The 24,627-nt window shown below is 36.7% G+C and overlaps 1 protein-coding gene across 1 annotated transcript in view; it reads right to left on the reverse strand.

Annotated features, from left to right (window-relative positions):
• The window catches only part of LOC126356230 (pyridine nucleotide-disulfide oxidoreductase domain-containing protein 2-like), a 149,610-nt gene that overhangs the window by 19,547 nt on the left and 105,436 nt on the right, over window positions 1-24,627 (reverse strand). The window contains exons 8-9 of the mRNA XM_050007050.1: window positions 19,057-19,213; window positions 3,643-3,796 (exon numbers count right to left, since the gene is read on the reverse strand). Coding sequence (XP_049863007.1) covers window positions 3,643-3,796; window positions 19,057-19,213 — 311 coding nt within the window. The remainder of the gene's footprint in view (window positions 1-3,642; window positions 3,797-19,056; window positions 19,214-24,627) is intronic.

Below are 24,627 nucleotides of genomic sequence, written 5' to 3' on the forward strand. Positions count from 1 at the left end.
TTGTGCCAGCTAACTGAATCACTTTTTGGTCAGAATTACAGTTTAGAAGGTGTGGCAATCTGTGAACTGAATCAAAGAAAGGTATTTAACAGTCACCTTGACAAAGCAGCTTTCTTAGACTTGCATAGAAAAAGAATCGGCTCTTTGATATATTAATTTTTCAGCATGCCTAATATATGCCTATAAAATTATTTTTGTTGTAATTACTACAGAAACATGAGTGAACCAGCAGGCACTGAGCTGTTTAATCATTCTATAGTGTATTATGTGTTCCAGAGTGTTCATCCACTTTGTTACTCCGACAGGACAATACCCATTTTTTTGCAAAACATAATTTTTTTGTATTATTGCTGTTGGAGAGTCCCTATTCTGTAATTCTATATTGTAAATATGGTGCAAAAAGAATACTGACTATTTCACATGGAAGTTGTTTACTGCACAATGTGCAAGCTGTTACATAATAAACATTACAATGCATAATGTACAGTAGACATTATCCTTATGTTGTGTCCATTTGAGCTTATTCTCTAACATAATATACAAAACTCTTAAAAGGCTACCTTTTAGTATTGTATCATGTTTAAATATATCCATGTGATCTGTTTTTTCTTTACTGGTGAGTGATTCATAACTGAGACAATCTTTATGAGCCATCACTTGGAGTTATTTATTGAGATAATGATGTTTTCTTCAATCAATTCCAGATCTCTTTCTACATTTACTGACAACATGTCATCTGCAAACAATACTTCATTGTTAATTCTCACTACCTTTCATATTGTTGAAAAATGGGTTTAATAATAATGGAACAAGTACAGAGCCCTAAATAATACTATATGTAATTCCCATAATTTTGGATATGCATGTATGACCTGCAAAACAATAATAACACTAACCTCAGATGTTTCACATGTGTTGTAGTACTACAGCCGAGTCCCATTAATCCGAACTAATTGGGACCGGATCTTGTTCGGATTACCGATTTGTTCGGATTAGCTGTAATTACGGTGACGAGTTTCTAGAATGAAGTATACCAAGCAGATAAGTAGGTACACCATGGTAACAAATGGGAACAAGTGTGGGAATTATGGCACACTCTTACTCCCTGCCCCTGTTGTTGTGCATTGTTGAGACATTTGTAGTGTCAGAGGTCAGTGCACTGGCAGTTGGCTCACAAAGTGCTTGGTTATGTTAGTTATCTATCACTGGCATGAGTAACAGTTGTATTGTATTCGTTCAGGTGTAGTGGTGTACATATTTTCATCATGAGTAAACAGAAACATACAACATTAACGCTCAAAGAAAAACTGAATGCTTTGAAGAAGATAGGCAATGGTGAGAATGTATCTAAACCAGCAACTGAACTAGGTGTTGGTAAAGCAACCATTTGTGATTGGATGAAGAACTGAGTAAAGCTTGAACAGGCCTGTACAATGTCTTAGGGAAAAACACTTGAAATTCGGCAGACTTTGAAACTGTCCCAGTACGAGAAAGTGGATGAAGCTCTTGGTTGACACAGGAAAGAGGAAGGGGAACTCCTTTGAGTGGAGCACTGGATCAGGAGAAGGCTGTTTACCTGAACAAGTTAATGAATGGGTGATGAGTCTTTTAGTGTGAGTACAGGTTGATTGGACAGATTAAAAAAATGTCATGGAATCCCTCAGCTAACAATTACTGGAGAGAAGCTTTCTTCTGACCATGATGCAGCAAAGGAATACTTGGGTGAGTTTGCAAAAATGATAAGTGGGGGAAAGTATTCTCCCCAACAAATTTATAACACTGACAAGATTGGCCTTAATTTTAGGGCATTGCCAACAAAAAGCCTTGCATCAAAAGCAGAAGACCATGTTCCTGGTTTTAAAATGTGCAAAGATCATGTGACTTTATTAGCACACAGCAATGCTGCTGGTAATCACAAGCTGCCTCTAATGCTTATCAGCAAATATGCTAGGCCCAGACATTTTGAAAACTGCAACACAAAGTCCCTGTCCATATATTATCGCAACCAGAAAAAAGCATGGATGGATGGTAAGCTGTTCAGAGAATAGTTTCATGGCCAGTTTGCTCACTCTGTTCAAGGGTTTTCTAAGGAAAATCATTTGTCTCCCCGTGCAATCCTTTTGATTTATAATGTGCCATTTAACCCCAGCACTGAGCTATTACGTGATGGAGAAATTGTGGCAAAATTTTTGACTGAGGTTTTGTCATCTAAAAAATTAGGGATAAAATGTCCACTGTATTTTAGTAAGTTTGACAGCTTTTCCTTCATTGTTAGGCATTGTTTAACCCTAATGTTTTCTTGCCAGTTTTTCTAATACATGTTTACTGTACTGTGTAAACTAAAATAGTGTGTATGTACAGCAGTTTATCACACAGTTTTCCATACTTAGTCTAACATTTTTTATGTTCGGATTAACCAAACGTTCGGCTTACTGGGGTTTGGATTAATGGGACTCTGCTGTATATGCAAAATGCTGCTCAAGTAATGAGTCAAATATTGATAAGATTTCAAAGTAGTGCAGAGATTGAGAGTTTCCTTTAAATGTTCAGGAATGACGGCTGTGCATTTCACGAAATTAAAAATGTAGTACCCTATGACCATAATATCACTGAGGCACAATTGGAATCAATCAATTAATACCAATACCTGGATGTTAGAATTTTTGGGTATATAATGTGGTCACACAAGTTTAATCATAGGTAAAGCAGGTGGCAGACTTCAGATAATTGAAAGGACATTGGGAAAATGCAGTCAGTCTATAAAGAAGATTGTTTACAAAGCTCTTGTGCACCTTGTATCACTGAACATGTGAAAAGAAGGGCAGCAGAAATAGTCATAGGTTTGTTTGATTCTCAAAGAGTGTGAATGGGAAACCTGAACTAGCAGAAGTTTGAGATTTACATCAGCTATCCAGTGAAAGCTTGCATAGAAAGTTTCAAGAACCGGCACTAAGATAAATCTAGGAATATAAACAACACCCTACCTTTCATTCCCAAAGGGACCAAGAAGGCAGTATTACACTAATTACAGTGTGCACAAAGGCATTTAAGCAGACATTCTTTGCACTCATCATTCATGAATGCAAAAAGAAGAAACCCTAATATGTGTATAATTGGAAGAAATATTGGCCATGTGCTTCACAGTGGTCAACAGAGTTTAGTTTTAGATGCTGAATGTACATCAAAGTAATTTACCAGGTTTGGTTAGCAACAGAAGTTTTGATCTCTGTGGAAGGAAAAAGAGAATGTATGATTTTTATGAAAGAAAATAGTTGAAAGAACTAAAATCGGGAAGCATAAAAGATGAGAGCAGAATACTGAGAGAATTCAGAGGGAACATTAAAGGGAAGCAGGTAGTCACAATATAGTGCCAGGTCATTGTTGACAGTGTTTCAGATTATGAGGCTGATAGAAACACCAAAAATTGTTAAAACAACTACTTAAACTTTTACAAACTCCAACTTTTTGTTTTTTAGGAATAGTTTAAAATTTTTTTAGAATGCACAAAATTTTCTAAATTAAGATCCAGTTTCCTACATCATATTTTCAGTGGAGTCTGGAGTGGCACAATGTGATTACTGAGGCAATCAAAGTGCTATGTGTTTGCTGAGATGTAGCAGTAGTAGGTGAAACAGCCCTTACCAGTTTTGCATATCTCTCCTTTGTTGTGTTGTCCCACACTTGGCCATTAGCTAAGTGATACGGAGTGTATTGAGTGAACAGCAGACAAACATGGCTGCCTTTTGGACATAAGGAGTCATCAAGAACTGATGGTATCACCATTTCTATCAAGGGCCTGCAAGCAATTTGTAATTATTGAAATTAGTCCATTTAAGAGAATCAGATTTACAGGTACTTCATTAAATATTCTAAAGTTGACAAAATTTTGAAAACTTTGCATGGTTAAGACAAAGAAAGAAACACAGTAGAAACTTCCCAACTTTTAAAATTTCTATTAGATCATAATATGACACTTAGCTTCTGGACTATTAAATTACATTTTGTTATCTGCATCACATAATTTATATGCTTGTGACACAGAAGCACTTTGAAAGTGAAGGTAAGTGCAAAAGAAAGACAAATTGCACTGTAGGAATGAAAATACCAAATGAAACAGTGTTTTTTCATAGTCTAAGCTTCCATAATGATTTGGAAATGGCACTGACATGATTAAAAGTATACAACACTGAATAGTGCAAGATCTTTTCCACTGAATTACCAGATCCAACACTTGATGAATAGCAACTGAGAACAATTGAAATATATGTAAACAGGAAATGACAGCAGTCAAATATCCTAAGCACCGAGTGGTTCTAACTGCTTCAGTCCGGAACCGCACTGCTGCTACGGTCGCAGGTTTGAATCCTGCCTTGGGCATGAATGTGTGTGATGTCCTTAGGTTAATAAGGTTTAAGTAGTTCAAGTCTAGGGGACTGATGACCTCAGATGTTAAGTCCCATAGTGCTTAGAGCCAATTTTTTCCCCTCTCCTGACTCGAGATTCAGAGGCATTTCCTTTCCTCTTGCACCACTTGGTATATACTGTTGTTAATTTCCTATTGAACTCTCAGATTAACTGAGTCTATTATATGAAATCTGTTAGCTATATTCTTTTTATTCTCATGATTTAATGTATACTATGGTTATATAAAAATAAGTTCTTTGCACCAACCAGTTATGGCTGGCTATGCATTGTGACAGGAAACAGGTACATGAAAGATATTCAGGATTTAACCCTTATAAGTGTCAGTTCATGCTTTCCAGTTACACATAGTATTTTTGCATCTGAAGATGTGTGCACCGAACTTATTCCTGCCCAACTATGATCATGGGCTTCAAACATGCACAGAGTAGGGCTGACTGGAATCCATAATCAGCTCTATTTGTTGTATGGACCAGATATTATAAGAAAGCTAGTGCCTTGTTGGTCCAGACATTCTTATGAAAACTTCAAAATGTTCATAACTGGGAGTGGAGTGAGTTGGCATCCCTTCTCAATGACAACCTTGTGGAGCAATCGTGACAGTGCACTATGGAGAACTATTACTTTCTGAATACAGAACTGAGCAGGCATCTCAATCCATGTTACACAATATTGACATAAAGCACTTTTATTCTGAAAATAATGTACCCCATGGATGTTATAAAATCTGATGCATGGAAGGAACATTGACCTTTCCACAGTAATATCAGGATGACAACAGCATAGTTCATTACAGAATTCTGTTATACCGGGTGTTTATAACTCAAATGAAGCTCCTCGCAGAGGTCCAGCGTGGGCTGAAATTGTTGTTCGCCATTGAAACTTGGAAGATATTATAACTTCTTAATGTAAAACTAATTCACACTGGTAAAAAAAAAAAAAAAAAAAAAAAAGCTCCAGTTTTGGCCACCAGGTGCAAATCTGGGACTGTGGATGCAAGAAAGACATACAGAAATGTTTACATATAAGATGGATTAGAAAAGACACATGCAAAGAAAGGGTCAAACAAGTAAGAAAGGCATGATGTTGATCTTTTTGTTGAAATAAGACAGTATTGGTTGGTAGTTGTTTTATCCATTTATTGGCAATTATATGTTTTGCCCTTATGCTACATCTTCAGATTAACATAAGAAGTAACATGGTAAACCAACATCCATCCTTTAACGCAAACATATGGCTTTAAGGTAAAAATTATTAGTAAACATCATCCTATCATTATTAGGCCAGTAAAAGTATCAGGGAATAATATGGAACCAACTTTGTTCTGCTGTATACAGCATGGATCATTGTGTACATTTGTTCATAGATTGTGTAGTTGATTGCATTGACATTGGTGCTTTTTTGCTGCAAAAATAGCATGTTCACAAAACCATTGATGATTTTTGTAATTGCAAGAAATTTGTGGGAAAACTCTCTGAATTAATTGTGTGATGGATAGAGCAATGACACGAAAGTTCAATGGAAAAGATATATATTTTTTCGTCTCTGGACCAACTGGTATTTTTCCATTACCAATGTCCAGTAGCCATTTTGAAAATATAGTTGATGTGTTGTACTGCAAATTTATGCACATATAAGTCTTTAATATGTGTCTCTGCATGTCTCCAAAGATCCAGTGCTTTGAGGCAAGTGCTGAATTAACCAGCTGATGTTAATTTTGATGGGTTGAGTCTGCTGGGAGTTGCCTGCAAATAAAAAGAGAGCTCCACCAATTGAGTTTGCATTTGCTCAAGATCTTGAAGAGTCTAACCAAGCACTTTATTACGTGCCATGATGATGGGGCTTCATTTCTGCTGGAATGCTCTGGAATGGCAGTTCAGCACCTCCAAGAGGATATTTTTTGAACTCATTGATACACAACTATTACATCACAATGTAACTATAATTTACTGCTGCATCAGCACCAGTGAAGAGAGAGAGAGAGAGAGAGAGAGAGAGAGAGAGAGAGAGTGCGTGTGTGTAGTATACGCTGAGCTGCATTTGGAATTTGTCATCGCTATGTATTGTCTTTTGTTTCTGACCGTCAGCCACCTCAGTGATCTTGCAGCACAGCGACATCTTATATTATGAATGTCAATGAGAAATAATTAATACTAAAGACACATTCAACAACCATCTACATTGCAACTGAAACTTTTGAACTTTTCAAGTGGCAGCAGTTGAAAACATGACTCAGTAGTTACAAAGATTACAGACTTGTGCATACGTATCAAGCAGAATTAGAGAGCAAAGTGACATGGCTGTGGGGACAGATGGTAGCACCTGTCATTTATATTAAATCTTATTGTTTTGTTCTTTGACCAGAACATGAATTTCAGAACAGTATTATGTAAAAAATGATTTCTCATTGTAAGTTTTACCACAAATTAAAAAAAAATTGAATTTGTGATTTTTTATGGGTGGATGGTGAGGGGAAGGGAGAGTGGTTGTATCATTGAAGAAGTGTGTTTTGCCACTTAAAATTTTAGAAACTGAGCACTGCAGGGTGCATTAATCCCAGGAAACAATTAATTTGCAAGTTTGCAGCACTTTTGCCATCTTTGGAAATGTTATGTTTGACCTTTGGAAAATTGTATATCCAATGCCAATTTGGGCACTATCCAATCATGTAGATGCAATACATGATGATGCAAGGGCCAAAGCAATCACATTTTGAGAGCAAATTTTAGCTAGTAGCAGGCTGATAAGGAACATTTTCCTTCTGCTCCCAGGTGCTTCAAGGAAAAACATACTGCATCTACCACAGGCCACCACTGAATTCGTAATTGTATCATAGGCCAATTTTTGATCTGAAACTAATAGTTGTTTATTAGCTTTGACAAATGCCAGCAATTCATCAGCATTCATTGAAAATGTAGTTTGGAAACCAGATGGTTGTCATTGCTAATTGTATGAATATAGTGCAAAATGTGTTTGCTCAAGTCTTCTCTGAATTTTTTCCACAGATCTTTGGGGTTTGATGGTGAACATGTGGTCCAAATGGTAGCAAATAATGTTTATGTTTACTGCAGATGATTGCTGACAGAGAGGTCCTTCAATGTAATTTTCCATTGTTTGTCATTATTCAGAAAATTAAAGTTTTGGCAAGCTTCTCTGTACATCTGGCATTTTAGGCCATTGATCATTCCCAAATTTGCATATGAAATTGGACCTTGGATATTAATCAGCAGCATCCTCAAATAGGGGCATTTGGCATTATTTGGATGTACTATTTAAATAGGGCCCAATGTGTCACAAGAATACAGATTTTGGCAGCCTTTTTTAACCCTTATGTTCTCTGCCTCGTGATGACTGGGTGTTGTGTGCTGTCCTTGGGTTAGTTAGGTTTAAGTACTTCTAAGTTCTAGGGGACTGATGACCATAGATGTTAAGTCCCGTAGTGCTCAGAGCCATTTGAACCATTTAACCCTTATGCCTTGTTTAAGTCATCAGAAGTTTTTCAGTGTCACATTCCATGTACAATAACATTTTAGAAAATTGTTCTTTATGCACGGCAAAAAAATGCAGTTAGTGTTGTGTACACTGGTGCAGCAACAACATGTCTTGTGTTTTCTTCTGTGAAACAGACTCTTTGTCCAGTTTCAAGATGAGCACTAAGATGAACGACATTGGGATACTGACAGTGAATCAGGAAACCCAGTATGTCTCACACAGACTCATTACTGCTGGTACACCAAGCTGTCGGAAAGTGAACAACTTTGTCCATGCACACATCAGGGTTATCAACATTGAATGCTGCCATACCACTGTCTTTTTTTATGTATTCAAGTATGTACTTTATTGATTTGATGGAACTGCAATGTTTCACATTGATATGCACTTTAAATGTTTTTGATAACAAAGGTAAATGTGGCACAATCCATCATCAATTTAAGATCAGAATTTCTCATTCTGACTTGCTGTGCAACCTCCATGAGCTGATATGCAGTGTCTGTATTGAGGACAGCCATCATCAACAGTGTGAGTTTCATGAATGAATTCTCTGGGATACTTTCTTGATCATTTTTTTGTCTGCAATGCATGATGATTGTGGCTTCATAGCACTGCATGGACCATGCATCATATTTTTGGTAAAAATATCAAACAGCAATCAATCTTCTTCACAAATTACATCATCAGTTTGAGTTTACTGTATTTTTGCCTTGAGCCGTATGAGAATGTATGCATGAGGAGGGCCTCAGAGTTTTGCATCCAATGGAATACACTAGCACAACCTACAACACCAAATTTAAATAATTTCCTAGCAGCAAAATACACAATGCAGACTGCATGTGTCACTCTACGCTGGGGCCACATGTGAAGTGATGTTGTACCGACCAACAGTACAGGGCAGCCATGTCTTCCATTGTTAAGGGAAGCTATAATACACCAACTTTTGGTCTCAACAATTTCAACCCTACTCTGTAAAAGATGTTGTACTATTCTAAATCTGGAAATGACTATGAACCTGCAGAAAAGAACATTTAAGAAAATGTGTACTGCACATATTAAAATATTTGTACAAGAGAAACAACAATAATTACATAAATATTTTGCTAAGCTCTCTGTCTCCCCCCTCCATACCCTTACCCCCACTGCCCCCTCCTCCCTCCTTCTCTCTCTCTCTCTCTCTCTCTCTCTCTCTCTCTCTCTCTTTGTTGCTGAGAGACAGAACAGCTGACCAGTACTTACCTCCAGGAGTTGAAATAGACACAAATAAAATAGAAGCAACTATCCTAGTATTCAAAATTTTTGGTTTTCTTTTGAGGAATAAAGAGAGTCAGGTTATGGGAGGTTCGAAAAGAGGGGTATATCACGCAGGATACATTTACTGATCTAACAAGAATGCTGACTTTTTTGGAAAATTTCACTGATGAAATCTTGGGTTATCAGCCAAGTGGCACAGTTGTTTTGAATCAATATATCAAGTCATCTGAAGATAATGAGTAGGAAACTCTCAGAGCTTCTCTTTTGAAAACTTAAAAAGATTTCATGAATTTGTTAATCATTTCATTAGGGTACAGGACACATTTTATACGTTGGGCAATTTATGTTATTCACAACATGCAGCATTGCCCTATTGAGTTTATGCAGCTTCATTTCTCCCCATAAAGTAGACTACTGTAAGATTTCATTTTTTAGTATCCAAAAACAAGCAATTTAAACTATGTATGCTATTATTTAGTGTTCTTTCTTTAACTTCTTTGTCAGATTTTTTCAGATCTGTAACAATGTTTTATTCAATAACTTTTCTGTTTTCTAGTTATAATCACTGTCAAATATGAATACAGCCATATTTTCCTTTTAGGCACTGATAACTAGGATATTTTGATCTTTTAACTTCTTCATATTTGCCTGTTACAGATTCCTAATTCCAGTTCATTCTTTCTGTGATAAAAAATGTCGTAGATTTACTACACATTATGAAGATGAAGGAAGTTGATAAATTACTGTTGACAGAATGAGTCAGGTTGCTAGTCAGTTGAAGAGTTCATGAAACATGAACTCATAATTTAAAAAGGAAGTAGTTCATCATTAGTTGTTGAATAAGCATTGCTGTTTATTCACAGTGAACACATTAAAGCTACTTTTAGCTCAATGGCTGCAGGTTAATATTTGTGAGCATATTGCAAGAGTTTTCTCCTTCTTGAAGTGATCTTCTTGCTGATTTCAGAGGAACCCCACCTTCCACCAGACTTTTCCTGTGAAATAACTAATATTATGTAGTAACAGGCGCTGGTAGATTTAAAAACAGTGTTTATTATCCCAATTAAAAATCACTTTAACTTTCAATCAACAACAAGTTCGTATGACCAGATAATAACACGAACTGACTCTCCTTACAGTTCCAAGTCAGATTTGATTCCATGTTGTATGTAGATCTCCTTAGTTACCGAGTCTCAAGATCCAAGAACTTTACCATGGATGGAGTTCCATGTCACACTGCACTTCTCTGCAGACTCTGAGCCTGTGCCTGCTCTGATGTCACAAGCAGCTGTTGGGTGCTCCAGGAAAAAAGTCTCCAACATAAATCATCACCACACCAATCTGAACAGAATTTAATTTTCTTTTACCTACAGCTATTATTACTTACACCTAGTTTTTCGTGAGTCAACTCTCAGCTTTATATATATCATGTCTACTTAAGTACTTGTTGATAATAAGTGAGGGTCTCTTGTATCTTATTTAATTACTTCTTATTTATTCATAACATATGCATATTCCCCTACATCTTTTCTCCCCAATTACATCACACATTACTCTAGACAGAAACTATATGTTCATAAAACCACTCTTCATGTAACAGCCTCTATAAGCTCATTATCCCTCAAGTCCCCAACAACTAAGATCCCCTGGTTCTTAGACACACAGTTATTTCATAGTGTTCTCACTATTTAGTACATATCCACATCTGGTGGGTCACTTACGTTAGTCACATTTATAACTGTCATTACTGTAATCAAAGGGTTCCATTCATGAAATTTGAACTATGGTATACAGGCCTGTAGACTCTTTCAGATAGAAACCAGGGGATACTATTCTTGATAGTCTTAGATTACACCTTCTCATCCACTAATGATTCCTTTATGCACACCAGTCAATACTTGTATAGTATACCTTTAATCAAAATTGATTGAGCAGACAACATAATATTATCCTTTATTCAGTTAATATCCTAATGAAAAAAGTCTAGAAGGTCCATGTCTTAAAAGAACAACCGACAGAAAGTTATTGCTCTGATCCTAATAGTGTCATCATTTAGCATATTACCGACATATACTTAACTATTTTTCTTAATAACGGCAACATTAGTACTTAATTCTCCTTTACAAGGCATCTCATGGGTTAATATCAACCATGACTTTAATATTCATCATCTCATTCAGCTCAGGTAAGAGTTCATCACTTGATTACTATCTAATTTCCATAACTCATCTCTTCATTCCTTTACTTATGGACTGTCATTGAATATCCCTTGCCTGTAATTGTCATCATACCCTCTAACCTAATCTTCCTTAAATAGGTTGTGGGGTTTCACTGAATTCCACTTTGCCTTAAATTTTAACATAATGTAATGAAGAATTTATCTCTCACTGACAACAAAGGATTTTAAATCTTGCACGTTAAAAATCCCTTTTCCTTTCGTTGTAATCTGGTCAGTGAGCACAGTTCTTTTGGCTGAGGTACCTGTCTTATTTTATGTATCCCTTTGTAGAGATGCTGAAACTTGGAAGTAAGTCCTTCATTCTTTGAACTTCTATTATGCTTCTTTACTAATACCAAGCCCTCTAATTTGTCCACTATTGGGCTTCTTTTCCCATGCTTTTTTTCTCATGTTATTTGCTTTAATTGATGTCTTTTTGGTATTTGACTGCGATATTGGAGTAATCAACACAATCTCTTTGGGCCAGTTGATATATTTTGGCAAAGGTTCACCTCTGATTTGCTCACATAAAATCTCTGTGGGTGCTAACTGGGTAATGAACTGGAGGAGTTCATTCAGTAATCTTTCAAAATCAGTCACCATCTAAATCCACTGGGAGAGTTTACCAGCACAATACATTCGACATAGCCATCCTAATTCCTGCATCACACTTCTGGTGGGGTTAGCCTGTGGTTGGTACTGGGATATAAGGATATGACTGACTTTTTCCCATGGCAGGAACTCCTTACATTGCCTTGGCATAAATAGTGGACTGTTATCCAATAATTAATGTTCCAGTCTCCGACTTGTTTTAGACTGTAGAAGTCCACTGCTTCTAAACCCCATAACTCACTGGGTATTATGGGATGAAGTAAGGTGTATAGTTTCATCATCTGTATTTTCACATTGTGACATGTCTCAAACTGTCGTAAAATTTTTAACTTGTCAGTGCACATTTTTAAAGTAATAATATTTTCTAATGTGCATGGTACATTTCTTAGGGCCAAAGTAGCCATATCCTACATGTATGTGCCATGTTATTAATTCAGTACATAGCAACCTATTACTCGAAAAGTGACTTTTGTGGAACAGTATCCCTCTGTGGAGCTTCCATCTGGTGTTTAATTCACTGATCCTATTTCCTAACCATTGAATGTGTTTAAGAAGTGCTTGATCTTCATGTTGTTCTATTTGCAAGCTATGACATAAGTTTATAACAGCTGTATCTAAACTGTTTGTTAAAAAATAAATGTATTGTGACTCACCTGACATCTTCTTGTGGCCATAAACCTATTGGAAGCTGAGACAACACATTCAGTGCTATATTTTCATTGCCTTTGACTTTTCTTATAGAAAAATTAAATTCCTGCAACAACTATGCCTTCCTACTGAGCCTACAGTGTGGCATCTTATTTTTGAAAGAAGTGTTAATGGAGTGTGATCACTATGGATGATAGTCTCTTGTTCTGCTAATAGGTATTTAAACTTCTTAATTGCCGATGCTACTGCTAATCCCTCTTTTTCAGTTATGTCATGATTCCTTTCAGTATGTGTGAGTATATGGCTTGCAACTGCTACAGGTTGGTCTTCTGCAACAATACCCAATCACGTTTCTTTGTACAATTGGGCCCCAAGGGTGTAATCTACGGTATCTGTTGCAAGATGAAATTGTTGGCTGAAATTGGGGTGCACCAGTAATGGTGCTGATGCCAAATTTTCCGTGACAGCTAAGAACTGAGCTGTGCATTGTTGCATCCATCACCACACTGAATATTGTTCCAATAGCTTTGTCATATGCAGTGCATTTAGAACTGATTTGTTTAAAAGTTTTCTGTAAAATTCTGCCTCCTTAAATATGCCCACAATTGTTTTTTGTTGGACAGTTTCTGAGATTTACCAATCACATCTAACTTAGATGGATCTGGTCTTATTCCTTCCCTATTTATCATATGTCCCAAAAATTTAATTTCAATCCTACTGAAGTGACATTTAGAAGATTTCAGGGTAATTCCCACATTTATTGACCAATGTGATGATACATCCACTCAATACTGTCTACAACCAGAAAAAAGAGTAGGTAGGAGGAATCAATTAAGAGCAATGAACACAATAGTGTGTGTGATGCCAACACTTAGTAAAAGAATCAACCTTAAATTTGCTGAATTTACACCATGTGGAGATATACATCCTGTGTTATTCCTCAAGGCATGTTAGCCAGTACATGGTTGGGCCACAACAAAATTAGATTTATGGTCAGTTGTTTATCAGGAAATGAAGCACAGTGGGTATGCTGAGGGTGGATGATAGCAAGTCTCTTATTGATTTTGAAAGGGAATCCTAGAGTGAGGGAATAATTGGGGTCAAAACCATACAATAGCAATGAATGGATGGGATACAGAGATTTTGTTGAACGTCAGCTACATAAAGCCAAATATCTCAGTGATGCAATCTACCAGGAGCACTTATTAGAAGTTATTATCAGCCACTTGCCGTGAGACTATAGAATAATTTATTAGCAAAAGACTGGGGAAATTTAACAGCCTTTTAGAATATTTGGAACTGCTGGATATGATAGAAAGACAGCTGGAATGTTGGTACAACAACGGACTAACACCATCAGGGACAGCAGACAAGTTCAGTTTATGGGACAAAGAGTACAAAAAAGGAATATAACAAGCAGCATAGCAATAGATCAAGATTCTAATCAAAGTAATCCTGACAGAGGTCAGAACACTTGAGAATTTCACAATAACACACAGAGGGAAAACTGATAAGCTTTAAAACAGAGGCGCGATCTTCTGAATCTGTTGCAGTCGAGATTGTGTCACTGAAATCCTATATGATTAGGTGTGATAAATGTAATATGATGATGAATGATTAATTAGATTAGTATCAATATGTAACTAAAAATTACATCTAATCAAAGTTACATGGCATGATAGGCTAGATATCAGTAGGTGTAATTATGAATTCGGGCAGTGAAATTTGCTTTGTGGACAAGAATTTTTTAATGATTTATAATTTGATGTAGGTATGTACACGTTCATAGAATTTGTCGATCTGGAAAAAGCGTTCAACAATATAAAATGGTGCAAGCTGTTCGAGATACTGAAAAAAGTAGGGGTAAGCTATAGGGAGAGATGGGTCATATACAATATGTACAACAACCAAGAGGGAATAATAAGAGTGGACGATCAAGAACGAAGTGCTCACATTAAGAAGGGTGTAACACAAGGCTGTAGCCTTTTGCCCCTACTCTTCAATCTGTACATCGAGGAAGCAATGATGGAAATAAAAGAAACGTTCAGGAGTGGAATTAAAATACAAGGTGAAAGGATATCAATAATACGATTCGCTGATGACATTGCTATCCTGAGTGAAAGTGAAGAAGAATTAAATGATCTGCTGAATGGAATGAACAGTCTAATGAGTACACAGTATGGTTTGAGAGTAAATTGGAGAAAGATGAAGGTAATGAGAAGTAGTAGAAATGAGAACAGCGAGAAACTTAACATCAGGATTGATGGTCACGAAGTCAATTAAGTTAAGGAATTCTGCTAACTAGGCAGTAAAATAACCAATGATGGACGGAGCAAGGAAGACATCAAAAGCAGACTCGCTATGGCAAAAAAGGCATTTCTGGACAAGAGAAGTCTACTAATATCAAATACCGGCCTTAATCTGAGGACGAAATTTCTGAGGATGTACGTCTGGAGTACAGCATTGTATGGTTGTGAAACATGGACTGTGGGAAAACCAGAACAGAAGAGAATCGAAGCATTTGAGATTTGGTGCTATAGACGAATGTTGAAAATTGGGTGGACTGATAAGGTAAGGAATGAGGAGGTTCTACGCAGAATCGAAGAGGAAAGGAATATGTGGAAAACACTGATAAGGAGAAGGGACAGGATGATAGGACATCTGCTAAGACATGAGAGAATGACTTCCATGGTACTAGAGGGAGCTGTAGAGGGCAAAAACTGTAGAGGAAGACAGAGATTGGAATATGTCAAACAAATAATTGAGGACGTAGGTTGCAAGTGCTACTCTGAGATGAAGAGGTTAGCACAGGAAAGGAATTCGTGGCGGACCGCATCAAACCAGTCAGTAGACTGATTGGAAAAAAAAAAAAAAAAAAAGGGAGGAATGGTGTTAGACACACTAGTGATCATATCCGTAGACAAATTCTCTAAGTTATTAGGAAGAAACAGTTATTTGGAATGCCACAGCAAAACGGTTTATAATCAGAGAGCCTAAGAAACTGATAACTAGTTCATGATTTCATACGAAAATGTATTCTTGAGGCTGGTGTTCACCAGAGTGAAGTTAATTGGAATTACAGGACCAATAGTAAATCAGTACTGGCGGAAATCTTAATTCAGTTTTCTATTGGCACGCACAAATTTAATTACTCAATATTCCTTGTATCCAATTTAAACAGCCTGATCCTTCTGAGAATGGACTAACTCTTAGATTATAAATTTATTTTAGACTTTTGTATGGGATAATAACTTTTCCACATGATGATGATCAGCAACTACATCATTATCATTCGATTGCATGGCAACTAGTCAAGACAGTGCTCACAATAGAAACTGTGATATATCAAACAGAGATACATGTGAATGATAGCTATTCTGAAGAAGAGAAAGTGTTTAGATGATAGATGTAAGTGATAGCTATTCTGAAGAAGAGAAAGTGTTTAGATGATAGATGTAAGTGATAGCACTATATATGTGGGAACAATATCAGTGAAAGATCTAGCAGCTAATATTGATAAATCATCAGGACTTAATGCACAGAAGAACGTAGACATTATTGAGTTACTAACCAGTCAAAAAGGGATATTTTCATTGAAACCAGGAACAATTACAGATTTTACATGCACACTAAAGATAAAACCTCAAGATCCTTTATGTGTGGGACCACACAAGACATCAGTAGTGTTAAAGGACATGGAATGACATGACATTAATAGGGTCATAGATTGGGAAGTAATAGAAATATCTAACAGTTGTTATAATTACTCACTGGTTGTCATTAAGAAACGAGTTGAACAGTCAGACTAGCCCTTGACCCAAGAACATTAAGTAGAATACCAGGACCAGAAGGAGACAGACTGCCCATGATAGATGAGTTGTTGACAAGGTTTGCAGGGGTGAAGTACACTAGTACTATGGACTTAACATTGGGGTATTGGAAAATTGGAGTATACAATATGCCAGACAGAAATACAACAATTCTGTCTGAGGGTAGAGCTTATCAATTCAGGGTTCTACTGTTTGGACTGAACATCTTAGTGTTGGTCTTCATAAGCGCTCATGATAAGGCAATTGGAGATGATCTGAAACACAATATCTTGGTATATGTAGAAGGCATAGTGATAATAACATAAATCTGGGAAGATCACAATTACACATTGAATAAACTCATATCTCATTACATTGACAGGAAAATACACTGAAATTTTCCAAATATCTATTCAGTAGGACTGAAGTTAAATTTTTAGGACATTTGATAAATAGAGAAGGAATAAGACAAGACCCAAGTAAGTGAGATAGAACTCGCAAATGTTTGGAACCATCCAATGAACAACAACTGAGCATATGTAGGGATGGCAGAATTTTACAAAAATTTTTTGAATAAATTAGTTTTAAATGTGCTGCATATGGCAAAGTTATTGAAACAATATTCAGTGTGGTGATGGACAAAAGACTACGCAGCCGATTTCTTAGCTGTCGGGAACAGTTTGGTGTCAGCAAAATTACTGGTGCACTCTGATAGTAGCCAACTGTTTCATCTCATGACAAATGCCTCAGATTATGGCCTCATGGCCCAACTGTATGAAGAAACACTATCGGTTGTTGTAGTGAAACAAAATCCTACAGCATTTGTATGCTCACACATACTGAAAAGAATTATAGCATAACTCAAAAAAAGGGATATTAGCAATAGGTATGGGTGTTTAAGAAATTTAAATACCTATTACCAGGAAAAAAGACCATCATGCACAGTGATCACACTCAAAAAGTAAATTGATACTCAGTGGGCTCAGTAGGTGGGCATTGTTCTTGCAGGAATTCATTTTTTCTATAATGTATGTCAAAGGATGCAAGGGAGTTCCTGTGGGTTTGGAGGGCGGCTGAGGTTGCTGGTGGATGTGAGGCTATGAGGGCAGGTCATGGATTATACTTTGATTGCTCAATCAGTGGAGGTGTTGCACATAATGGACAGGGTTTTGGGTTTGAGTCCCAGTGCAGCACCCTGTTCTGGTCTGCTTGTAAGTTTAAAAACAGCATATGCTCTGCTGCAGAGTGGAAGATTCATTCTGTGTCATCCTAAACATTTTTGATATGAGTTGTTTTCAGTACACCCAGAGAATCAATGTTGACAACAAGGACCAGTCAGCACCAAATGACTTTCTCATTTCATATTTATGTATATATCCATCTGGCAGCATGTTTCATGCAACTAGTGAACCAATTTAATGTAGACCATAAATATTAAAATAAGACTTCCAACAGAATTCATTCTGACCACTGAGTAAGTTATCATGTTCTTTCTTCTTCATAACATGTATTTCCATTATTAATAGGAATTTATGGAAGCACCACAGGTTTTATTGCAGAAAGAATGTTCTGAAAATAAGATTCTACAAAAGCTAAATATGAAACTAAAAGATTAAAAATCTTAATTATCAAAACACTCAAGTGAAATATGGCTATATTATGATTTGGCAGTGTTTACGAACATAAAAGAGAAGAGCTTTGAAGCAAAAATACCCATATTGAACTGAAGAAGCATACAGCAAAGAAATCCCAGAAAAAAGAAAGCTAAACAGAAGGATAGATTATTTAAATAACTCGTTTGCAGGCAGTAAAAGAGGAAACCTTCCATTTTTGGGCATAAATTAAATTGCACAAATAGAACAAGGTAATCATACATGTTGTGAATAACATGAACTGCCCAGTGTATGTAGTTATGTATAAATATGTCTCTGTAGTCTAATTGAATGATAACCAAATGAAATCTTTTTGAGTTAGATGAGAGGCAATGTCTTCTGAAAGTAATGTTTCAACAAGTTTTAACAATGGAAAATCCAGAATGGAAGAACACCAGTATGAGGTGGACATAGAGGTGGCATCGAGTGGCATATAGTCACATTCATAGAAGATTATTAGATATTGGCTGTCAGAGAAAGTCCTTCTTCAGATGTAAAACAAACAAACACACACACACACACACACAAACACACACACACACACACACACTCATGGCCACTGCTGTCTCATGTGTAAATGAGCTGTGTATGTATAAATGTGTAAGTTGAGTTTTTCTACATCTGAAAAAGGAATTTCTCTGATAGCTTATAACTTATAACAGTCTTCTTCCAATGTGGCTCTCTGCACTAAATGCTTCCTTGTTCCTAGGTCACCTTCAGGCAACTTGAAGCAGTGCTACAAGACAACATAGCAACTTAGCTGATAACTCAAGAAGATTTCGTTAGTGAAATTTGCCAAGAAAGCCTGCATTCTCAACAAATTAGTAAATCTACACAGTTTGTATTCTCCAATTTACATTTAATGTTCACAACCATACTTATGAAGGTTAGTATTAATACTGAATCTAAAACAAATAACTTGTTTGTATTAGTTTGGTACAGTGCTAACCTCTCTGAAATTTTTCCTTTTGTTGCTGCTTCATATGCTTTTGTGAGAACGTCCAGATTTTCACAGTTAAGATTAATTGTGCATCTGTGGAATGGCATTGGCTTATTTCCAACTGTGCTGGGATCTGAGATAAACTCTGGCAACTGACTGAGGGCCACTACAACAATACAGACACATTTCAGTGTATCACATCACCGTGAAACAGAAACATTAAGATATGTAATATTTTTAAAAATTACATTTGAGATATTACATGATTAATAAGATTTAAGTTACCAATTTTCCGAATCATAGAGTGCTTTCATGTCTTTTGTACAAAATTTTAATACCTACATATATACATGAAATTATTATGTCTGTACAAGTTTTGCCAGAAACTACCAAAACAGAATGTCTGACAAATGCTGAGTTATAGACTCATGTTGTGTAGTTTTGATTATCATGTAACTGAGACACTAAAAAGACAGTACCAACATCTTGAAAACATTGCATTATTTACATTGTACAGAAATTCCCAGCTATTAATATATACAGCACAACAAAAAATAGAAACAATATAATGAAGGGAAATAATTTAGCGAACTGGTCTTCACAGCTGTCTGCAGAATGATTCTACCACTACCAATGAACATTTTGCATAAGGAGTATGAAGACAAGATAAGAGATGGCCCATAAGGAGGCATATAGATAGTCATTTTTCTCTCAATCCATTTATAAATGAAATAGGAAAGGAAAAAACTGGTAGTAGTACATGGTGCCCTCTGACGCACACTATAAAGTGGTTTGTGAAGTGTCTATGTAGGTAGATATTGCATTATCTTATGTGTACTAGTAGATTGGTAGCTAGTTTGTCCATCATGGACAATAGGTTATGAGGGTAATTCTAAAACTAAGAACAATTTGATTTGAAGAGCTGCACAATATCCCCCAGCCCCTGCCACTGTGTCACAGATCATCCAAATAGATGGCAACAGTATGATGCTAACAGTGAGTAGCAGTGGTTGTTTACTTTTTATTTCTTTGATTTTTAAAAAGTGTGGTAGATTTAACAGTACCACCAGTTATATAGTGGTATGGTTTCTGAAAGCTAAAAAGGTTCACTCTATCGAAATTTATAGACAGAAAATTGAAATTTATGGAAATATGATGACTGATGCTTCAGTCTGAAAATGATACATTAAATTTAATTACATACAAATGAATATTCATGATGAAAAACAATCAGGCCAACCTTCAGTTGTGACTGACAAACCCATGTCAAGGACTGAAAAAGAAGTTAAATAGGACAGATGATTTTGTATTGATAAACTGAATATGTGCTTTCCTGAAATTTCATTATCAGTTCTCTACCAAATTGTACTCATTAGTTGAGCTTTCAAAAAGTGTGGATCATATTGGTTCCACAACTTTTGAAAGATGAACTTTAAAAGTGTTGAATGGGAGCAGTGCTGACTTTTCTTATCAGGCATGACAAGGGCGGTGAGGAGTTATTGACCCATGTTGTTATTGGAGACAGGACCAGGATTTTGCACAAAAGTTCAGGAACAAAGTACCAGTCAATGAGATGACATCATTCATGACCACAGAGAAAACCAAAAGAAGCCAAACAAATTCTGAGCATGGAAAAGGTTACGGCCAAAGTGTTTTGGTATCAGAAGGGCTGCCTACTCATCAAATTTATGCTTAGTGGAAAGATCATAAATGCAGTGGCATAGCATCAGATATTTCACCAAATATGCCAAATTGTTCAAAATAAAGAGCGTGAAGTGGTGTCCAACAGCATTGTGCCTCTTCATGATAACATTCACCCACATTCTGATGCATTGATGAAGGATTTGCTTCAATGGTTTAAGTCGGAAGTTTCCAAACAGTCCTCAGTGATTACTATCTTTTTCTAAACAGAAGGATTTTTTAGGTGTTAAGCACTATGGAAATGACAAGAAACTGAAAGAGGATGCTAGTGACTGGTTCAACAACCTGGCAGCAACTGGGTATGCAGAAGACATAGGAAAGGTTGTGGAGAAAAATGACAGATGTTTAAATATGAATGATGACTATGTAGAAAAACTGCTAAGATACAAAAACATGGTGTAAAATAAATTTTTACAACACTTCATTTAAGAATCATGAAAGAAGGTTGTATACATGGAAGAACCCTGGAGATACCAAAAAGGTATCAGATAGATTATATAATGGTAAGACAGAGATTTAGGAACCAGGTTTTAAATTGTAAGACATTTCCAGGGGCAGATGTGGACTCTGACCACAATCTATTGGTTATGACCTGTAGATTAAAACTGAAGAAACTGCAAAAATGTGGGAAATTAAGGAGATGGGACCTGGATAAACTGAAAGAACCAGAGGTTGTACAGAGTTTCAGGGAGAGCATAAGGGAACAATTGACAGGAATGGGGGAAAGAAATACAGTAGAAGAAGAATGGGTAGCTTTGAGGGATGAAGTAGTGAAGGCAGCAGAGGATCAAGTAGGTAAAAAGATGAGTGCTAGTAGATATCCTTGGGTAACAGAAGAAATATTGAATTTAATTGATGAAAGGAGAAAATATAAAAATGCAGTAAATGAAGCAGGCAAAAAGGAATACAAACGTCTCAAAAATGAGATCGACAGGAAGTATAAAATGGCTAAGCAGGGATGGCTAGATGACAAATGTAAGGATGTAGAGGCTTATCTCACTAGGGGTAACATAGATACTGCCTACAGGAAAATTAAAGAGATCTTTGGAGAAAAGAGAACCACTTGTATGAACATCGAGAGCTCAGACGGAAACCCAGTTCTAAGCAAAGAAGGGAAAGCAGAAAGGTGGAAGGAGTATATAGAGGGTCTGTACAAGGGTGATGTACTTGAGGACAATGTTATGGAAATGGAAGAGGATGTAGATGAAGATGAAATGGGAGATATGATAGTGCGTGACGAGTTTGACAGAGCACTGAAAGACCTGAGTCGAAACAAGGCCCCGGGAGTAGACAACATTCCATTAGAACTACTGACGGCCTTGGGAGAGCCAGTCCTAACAAAACTCTACCATCTGGTGAGCAAGATGTATGAAACAGGCGAAATACCCTCAGACTTCAAGAAGAATATCATAATTACAATCCCAAAGAAAGCAGGTGTTGACAGATGTGAAAATACCTAACAATTAGTTTAATAAGCCACAGCTGTAAAATACTAACACGAATTCTTTACAGACGAATGGAAAAACTGATAGAAGCCGACCTCGGGGAGGATCAGTTTGCATTCCGTAAAAATTTTGGAACACGTGAGGCAATACTGACCCTACGACTTATCTTAGAAGAAAGATTAAGGAAAGGCAAACCTACGTTTCTAGCATTTGTAGACTTGGAGAAAGCTTTTGACAATGTTGACTGGAATACTCTTTTTCAAATTCTAAAGGTGGCAGGGGTAAAATACAGGGAGCGAAAGGCTATTTACAATTTGTACAGAAACCAGATGGCAGTCATAAGACTCGAGGGGCATGAAAGGGAAGCAGTGGTTGGGAAAGGAGTGAGACAGGGTTGTAGCCTCTCCCCGATGTTATTCAATCTGTATATTGAGCAAGCAGTAAAGGAAACAAAAGAAAAATTTGGAGTAGGTATTAAAATTCATGGAGACGAAGTAAAAACTTTGAAGTTCGCCGATGACATTGTAATTCTGTCAGAGACGGCAAAGGTCTTGGAAGAGCAGTTGAACGGAATGGACAGTGTCTTGAAAGGAGGATATAAGATGAACATCAACAAAAGCAAAATGAGGATAATGGAATGTAGTCGAATTAAGTCAGGTGATGCTAAGGGAATTAGATTGGGAAATGAGACACTTAAAGTAGTAAAGGAGTTTTGCTATTTGGGGAGCAAAATAACTGATGATGGCCGAAGTAGAGAGGATATAAAATGTAGACTGGCAATGGCATGGAAAGCGTTTCTGAAGAAGAAAAATTTGTTAACATCGAGTATAGATTTAAGTGTCAGGAAGTCATTTCTGGAAGTATTTGTATGGAGTGTAGCCATGTATGGAAGTGAAACACGGACGATAAATAGTTTGGATAAGAAGAGAATGGAAGCTTTCAAAATGTGGTGCTACAGAAGGATGCTGAAGATTAGATGGGTAGATCACATAACTAATGAGGAAGTATTGAATAGGATTGGGGAGAAGAGGAGCTTGTGGCACAACTTGACTAGAAGAAGGGATCGGTTGGTAGGACATGTTCTGAGGCATCAAGGGATCACCAATTTGGTATTGGAGGGCAGTGTGGAGGGTAAAAATCGTAGAGGGAGACCAAGAGATGAATACACTAAGCAGATTCAGAAGGATGTAGGTTGCAGTAGGTACTGAGAGATGAAGAAGCTTGCACAGGATAGAGTAGCATGGAGAGCTGCATCAAACCAGTCTCAGGACTGAAGGCCGCAACAACAACAACATTATTTTGAGTAAAAATGTCTGGAAAAGTAAATGTTCTTTACTTTTAGAAGTAACCTATTATAATTTGCATCCATTTGGAGTGATCCCCAGAAGATAGCTCAGAACTTTTGTAAGTATCTGTCTCACTCATTTCTCAATGAGATTTGCGGGTCCCAAAGTTTTCACCATAGAATTCGAAATATAACATAAATGTTCTAAGAAATCTGTCAAATTTGCTGGTTACTCTACTCATTGTCACTATCCAGTGCTTCATCAGTGTGAGGACAGGCATTGTCAAACAAAATTAACTAGAGGGCATTGCATCATGGAAATTATAGGCCACAAGTCCTTAATTTCCCTGTTATCAACTGCACTAAAAAGATATGCATTGATTTTCTTGCAATGGTTGTGCTATTACATTGAGCCAAAATGTCATGGCAAGATGTTGACGTCATCCAGCTGCAACAATGAAATCCCATGGGATACTCATTATGCCAGGAAAACTTCAGGAATCATAATGATTGTGTTAACTGAACATACTATGAGTCTGCTTTACCTTTACTGTTATGTTCATTATATTTTGAGCATCATAACGTGTTCTGCATTCTCTCACACACCAGCTATGACTCAGACTTTGTTAGAAGAGTGATTCTTCCTCTGCCTTCTTCTTGGCCCCTCTACTCTTGACCCAAATCATGATGTTCAATACACCACTGCAATCTGCCAGAGCAGTGAATGAAGTTAGTAGAATATATCTCACAGTTTATTAAGCATATACTCTGACATCATGCATTCATTATGATGTTATTCTGGGAAATGTGAGTACTTGAACCACTGGCAAAATCAAAAATACTTGGAATGTTCATGGTACAATCTGCACAGTGTATATACAAGCTTTGTTCTACTGGGCTTTATATAGGAATGGTAACAAATGGACTGGATAATGATCAGAATGTATCCTGCTTTGTTAACCATCAGAAATGTACAATCATAGTTTTTTATGGCTCTTCACGTAACAGCATGATGACCACAATTGATCCTATGTGTTGATAACTGGCAAAGTGACATTCACAAACAACTTTCAATGATGTCATATGAGAATTGTCTCTCATTATTAATTCACTCCTCAACTTGCAACAGTCACTACAATATTAGAAACA

Source organism: Schistocerca gregaria, chromosome 3 (assembly GCF_023897955.1).
Source record: "Schistocerca gregaria isolate iqSchGreg1 chromosome 3, iqSchGreg1.2, whole genome shotgun sequence".
Taxonomy (NCBI): domain Eukaryota; kingdom Metazoa; phylum Arthropoda; class Insecta; order Orthoptera; family Acrididae; genus Schistocerca; species Schistocerca gregaria.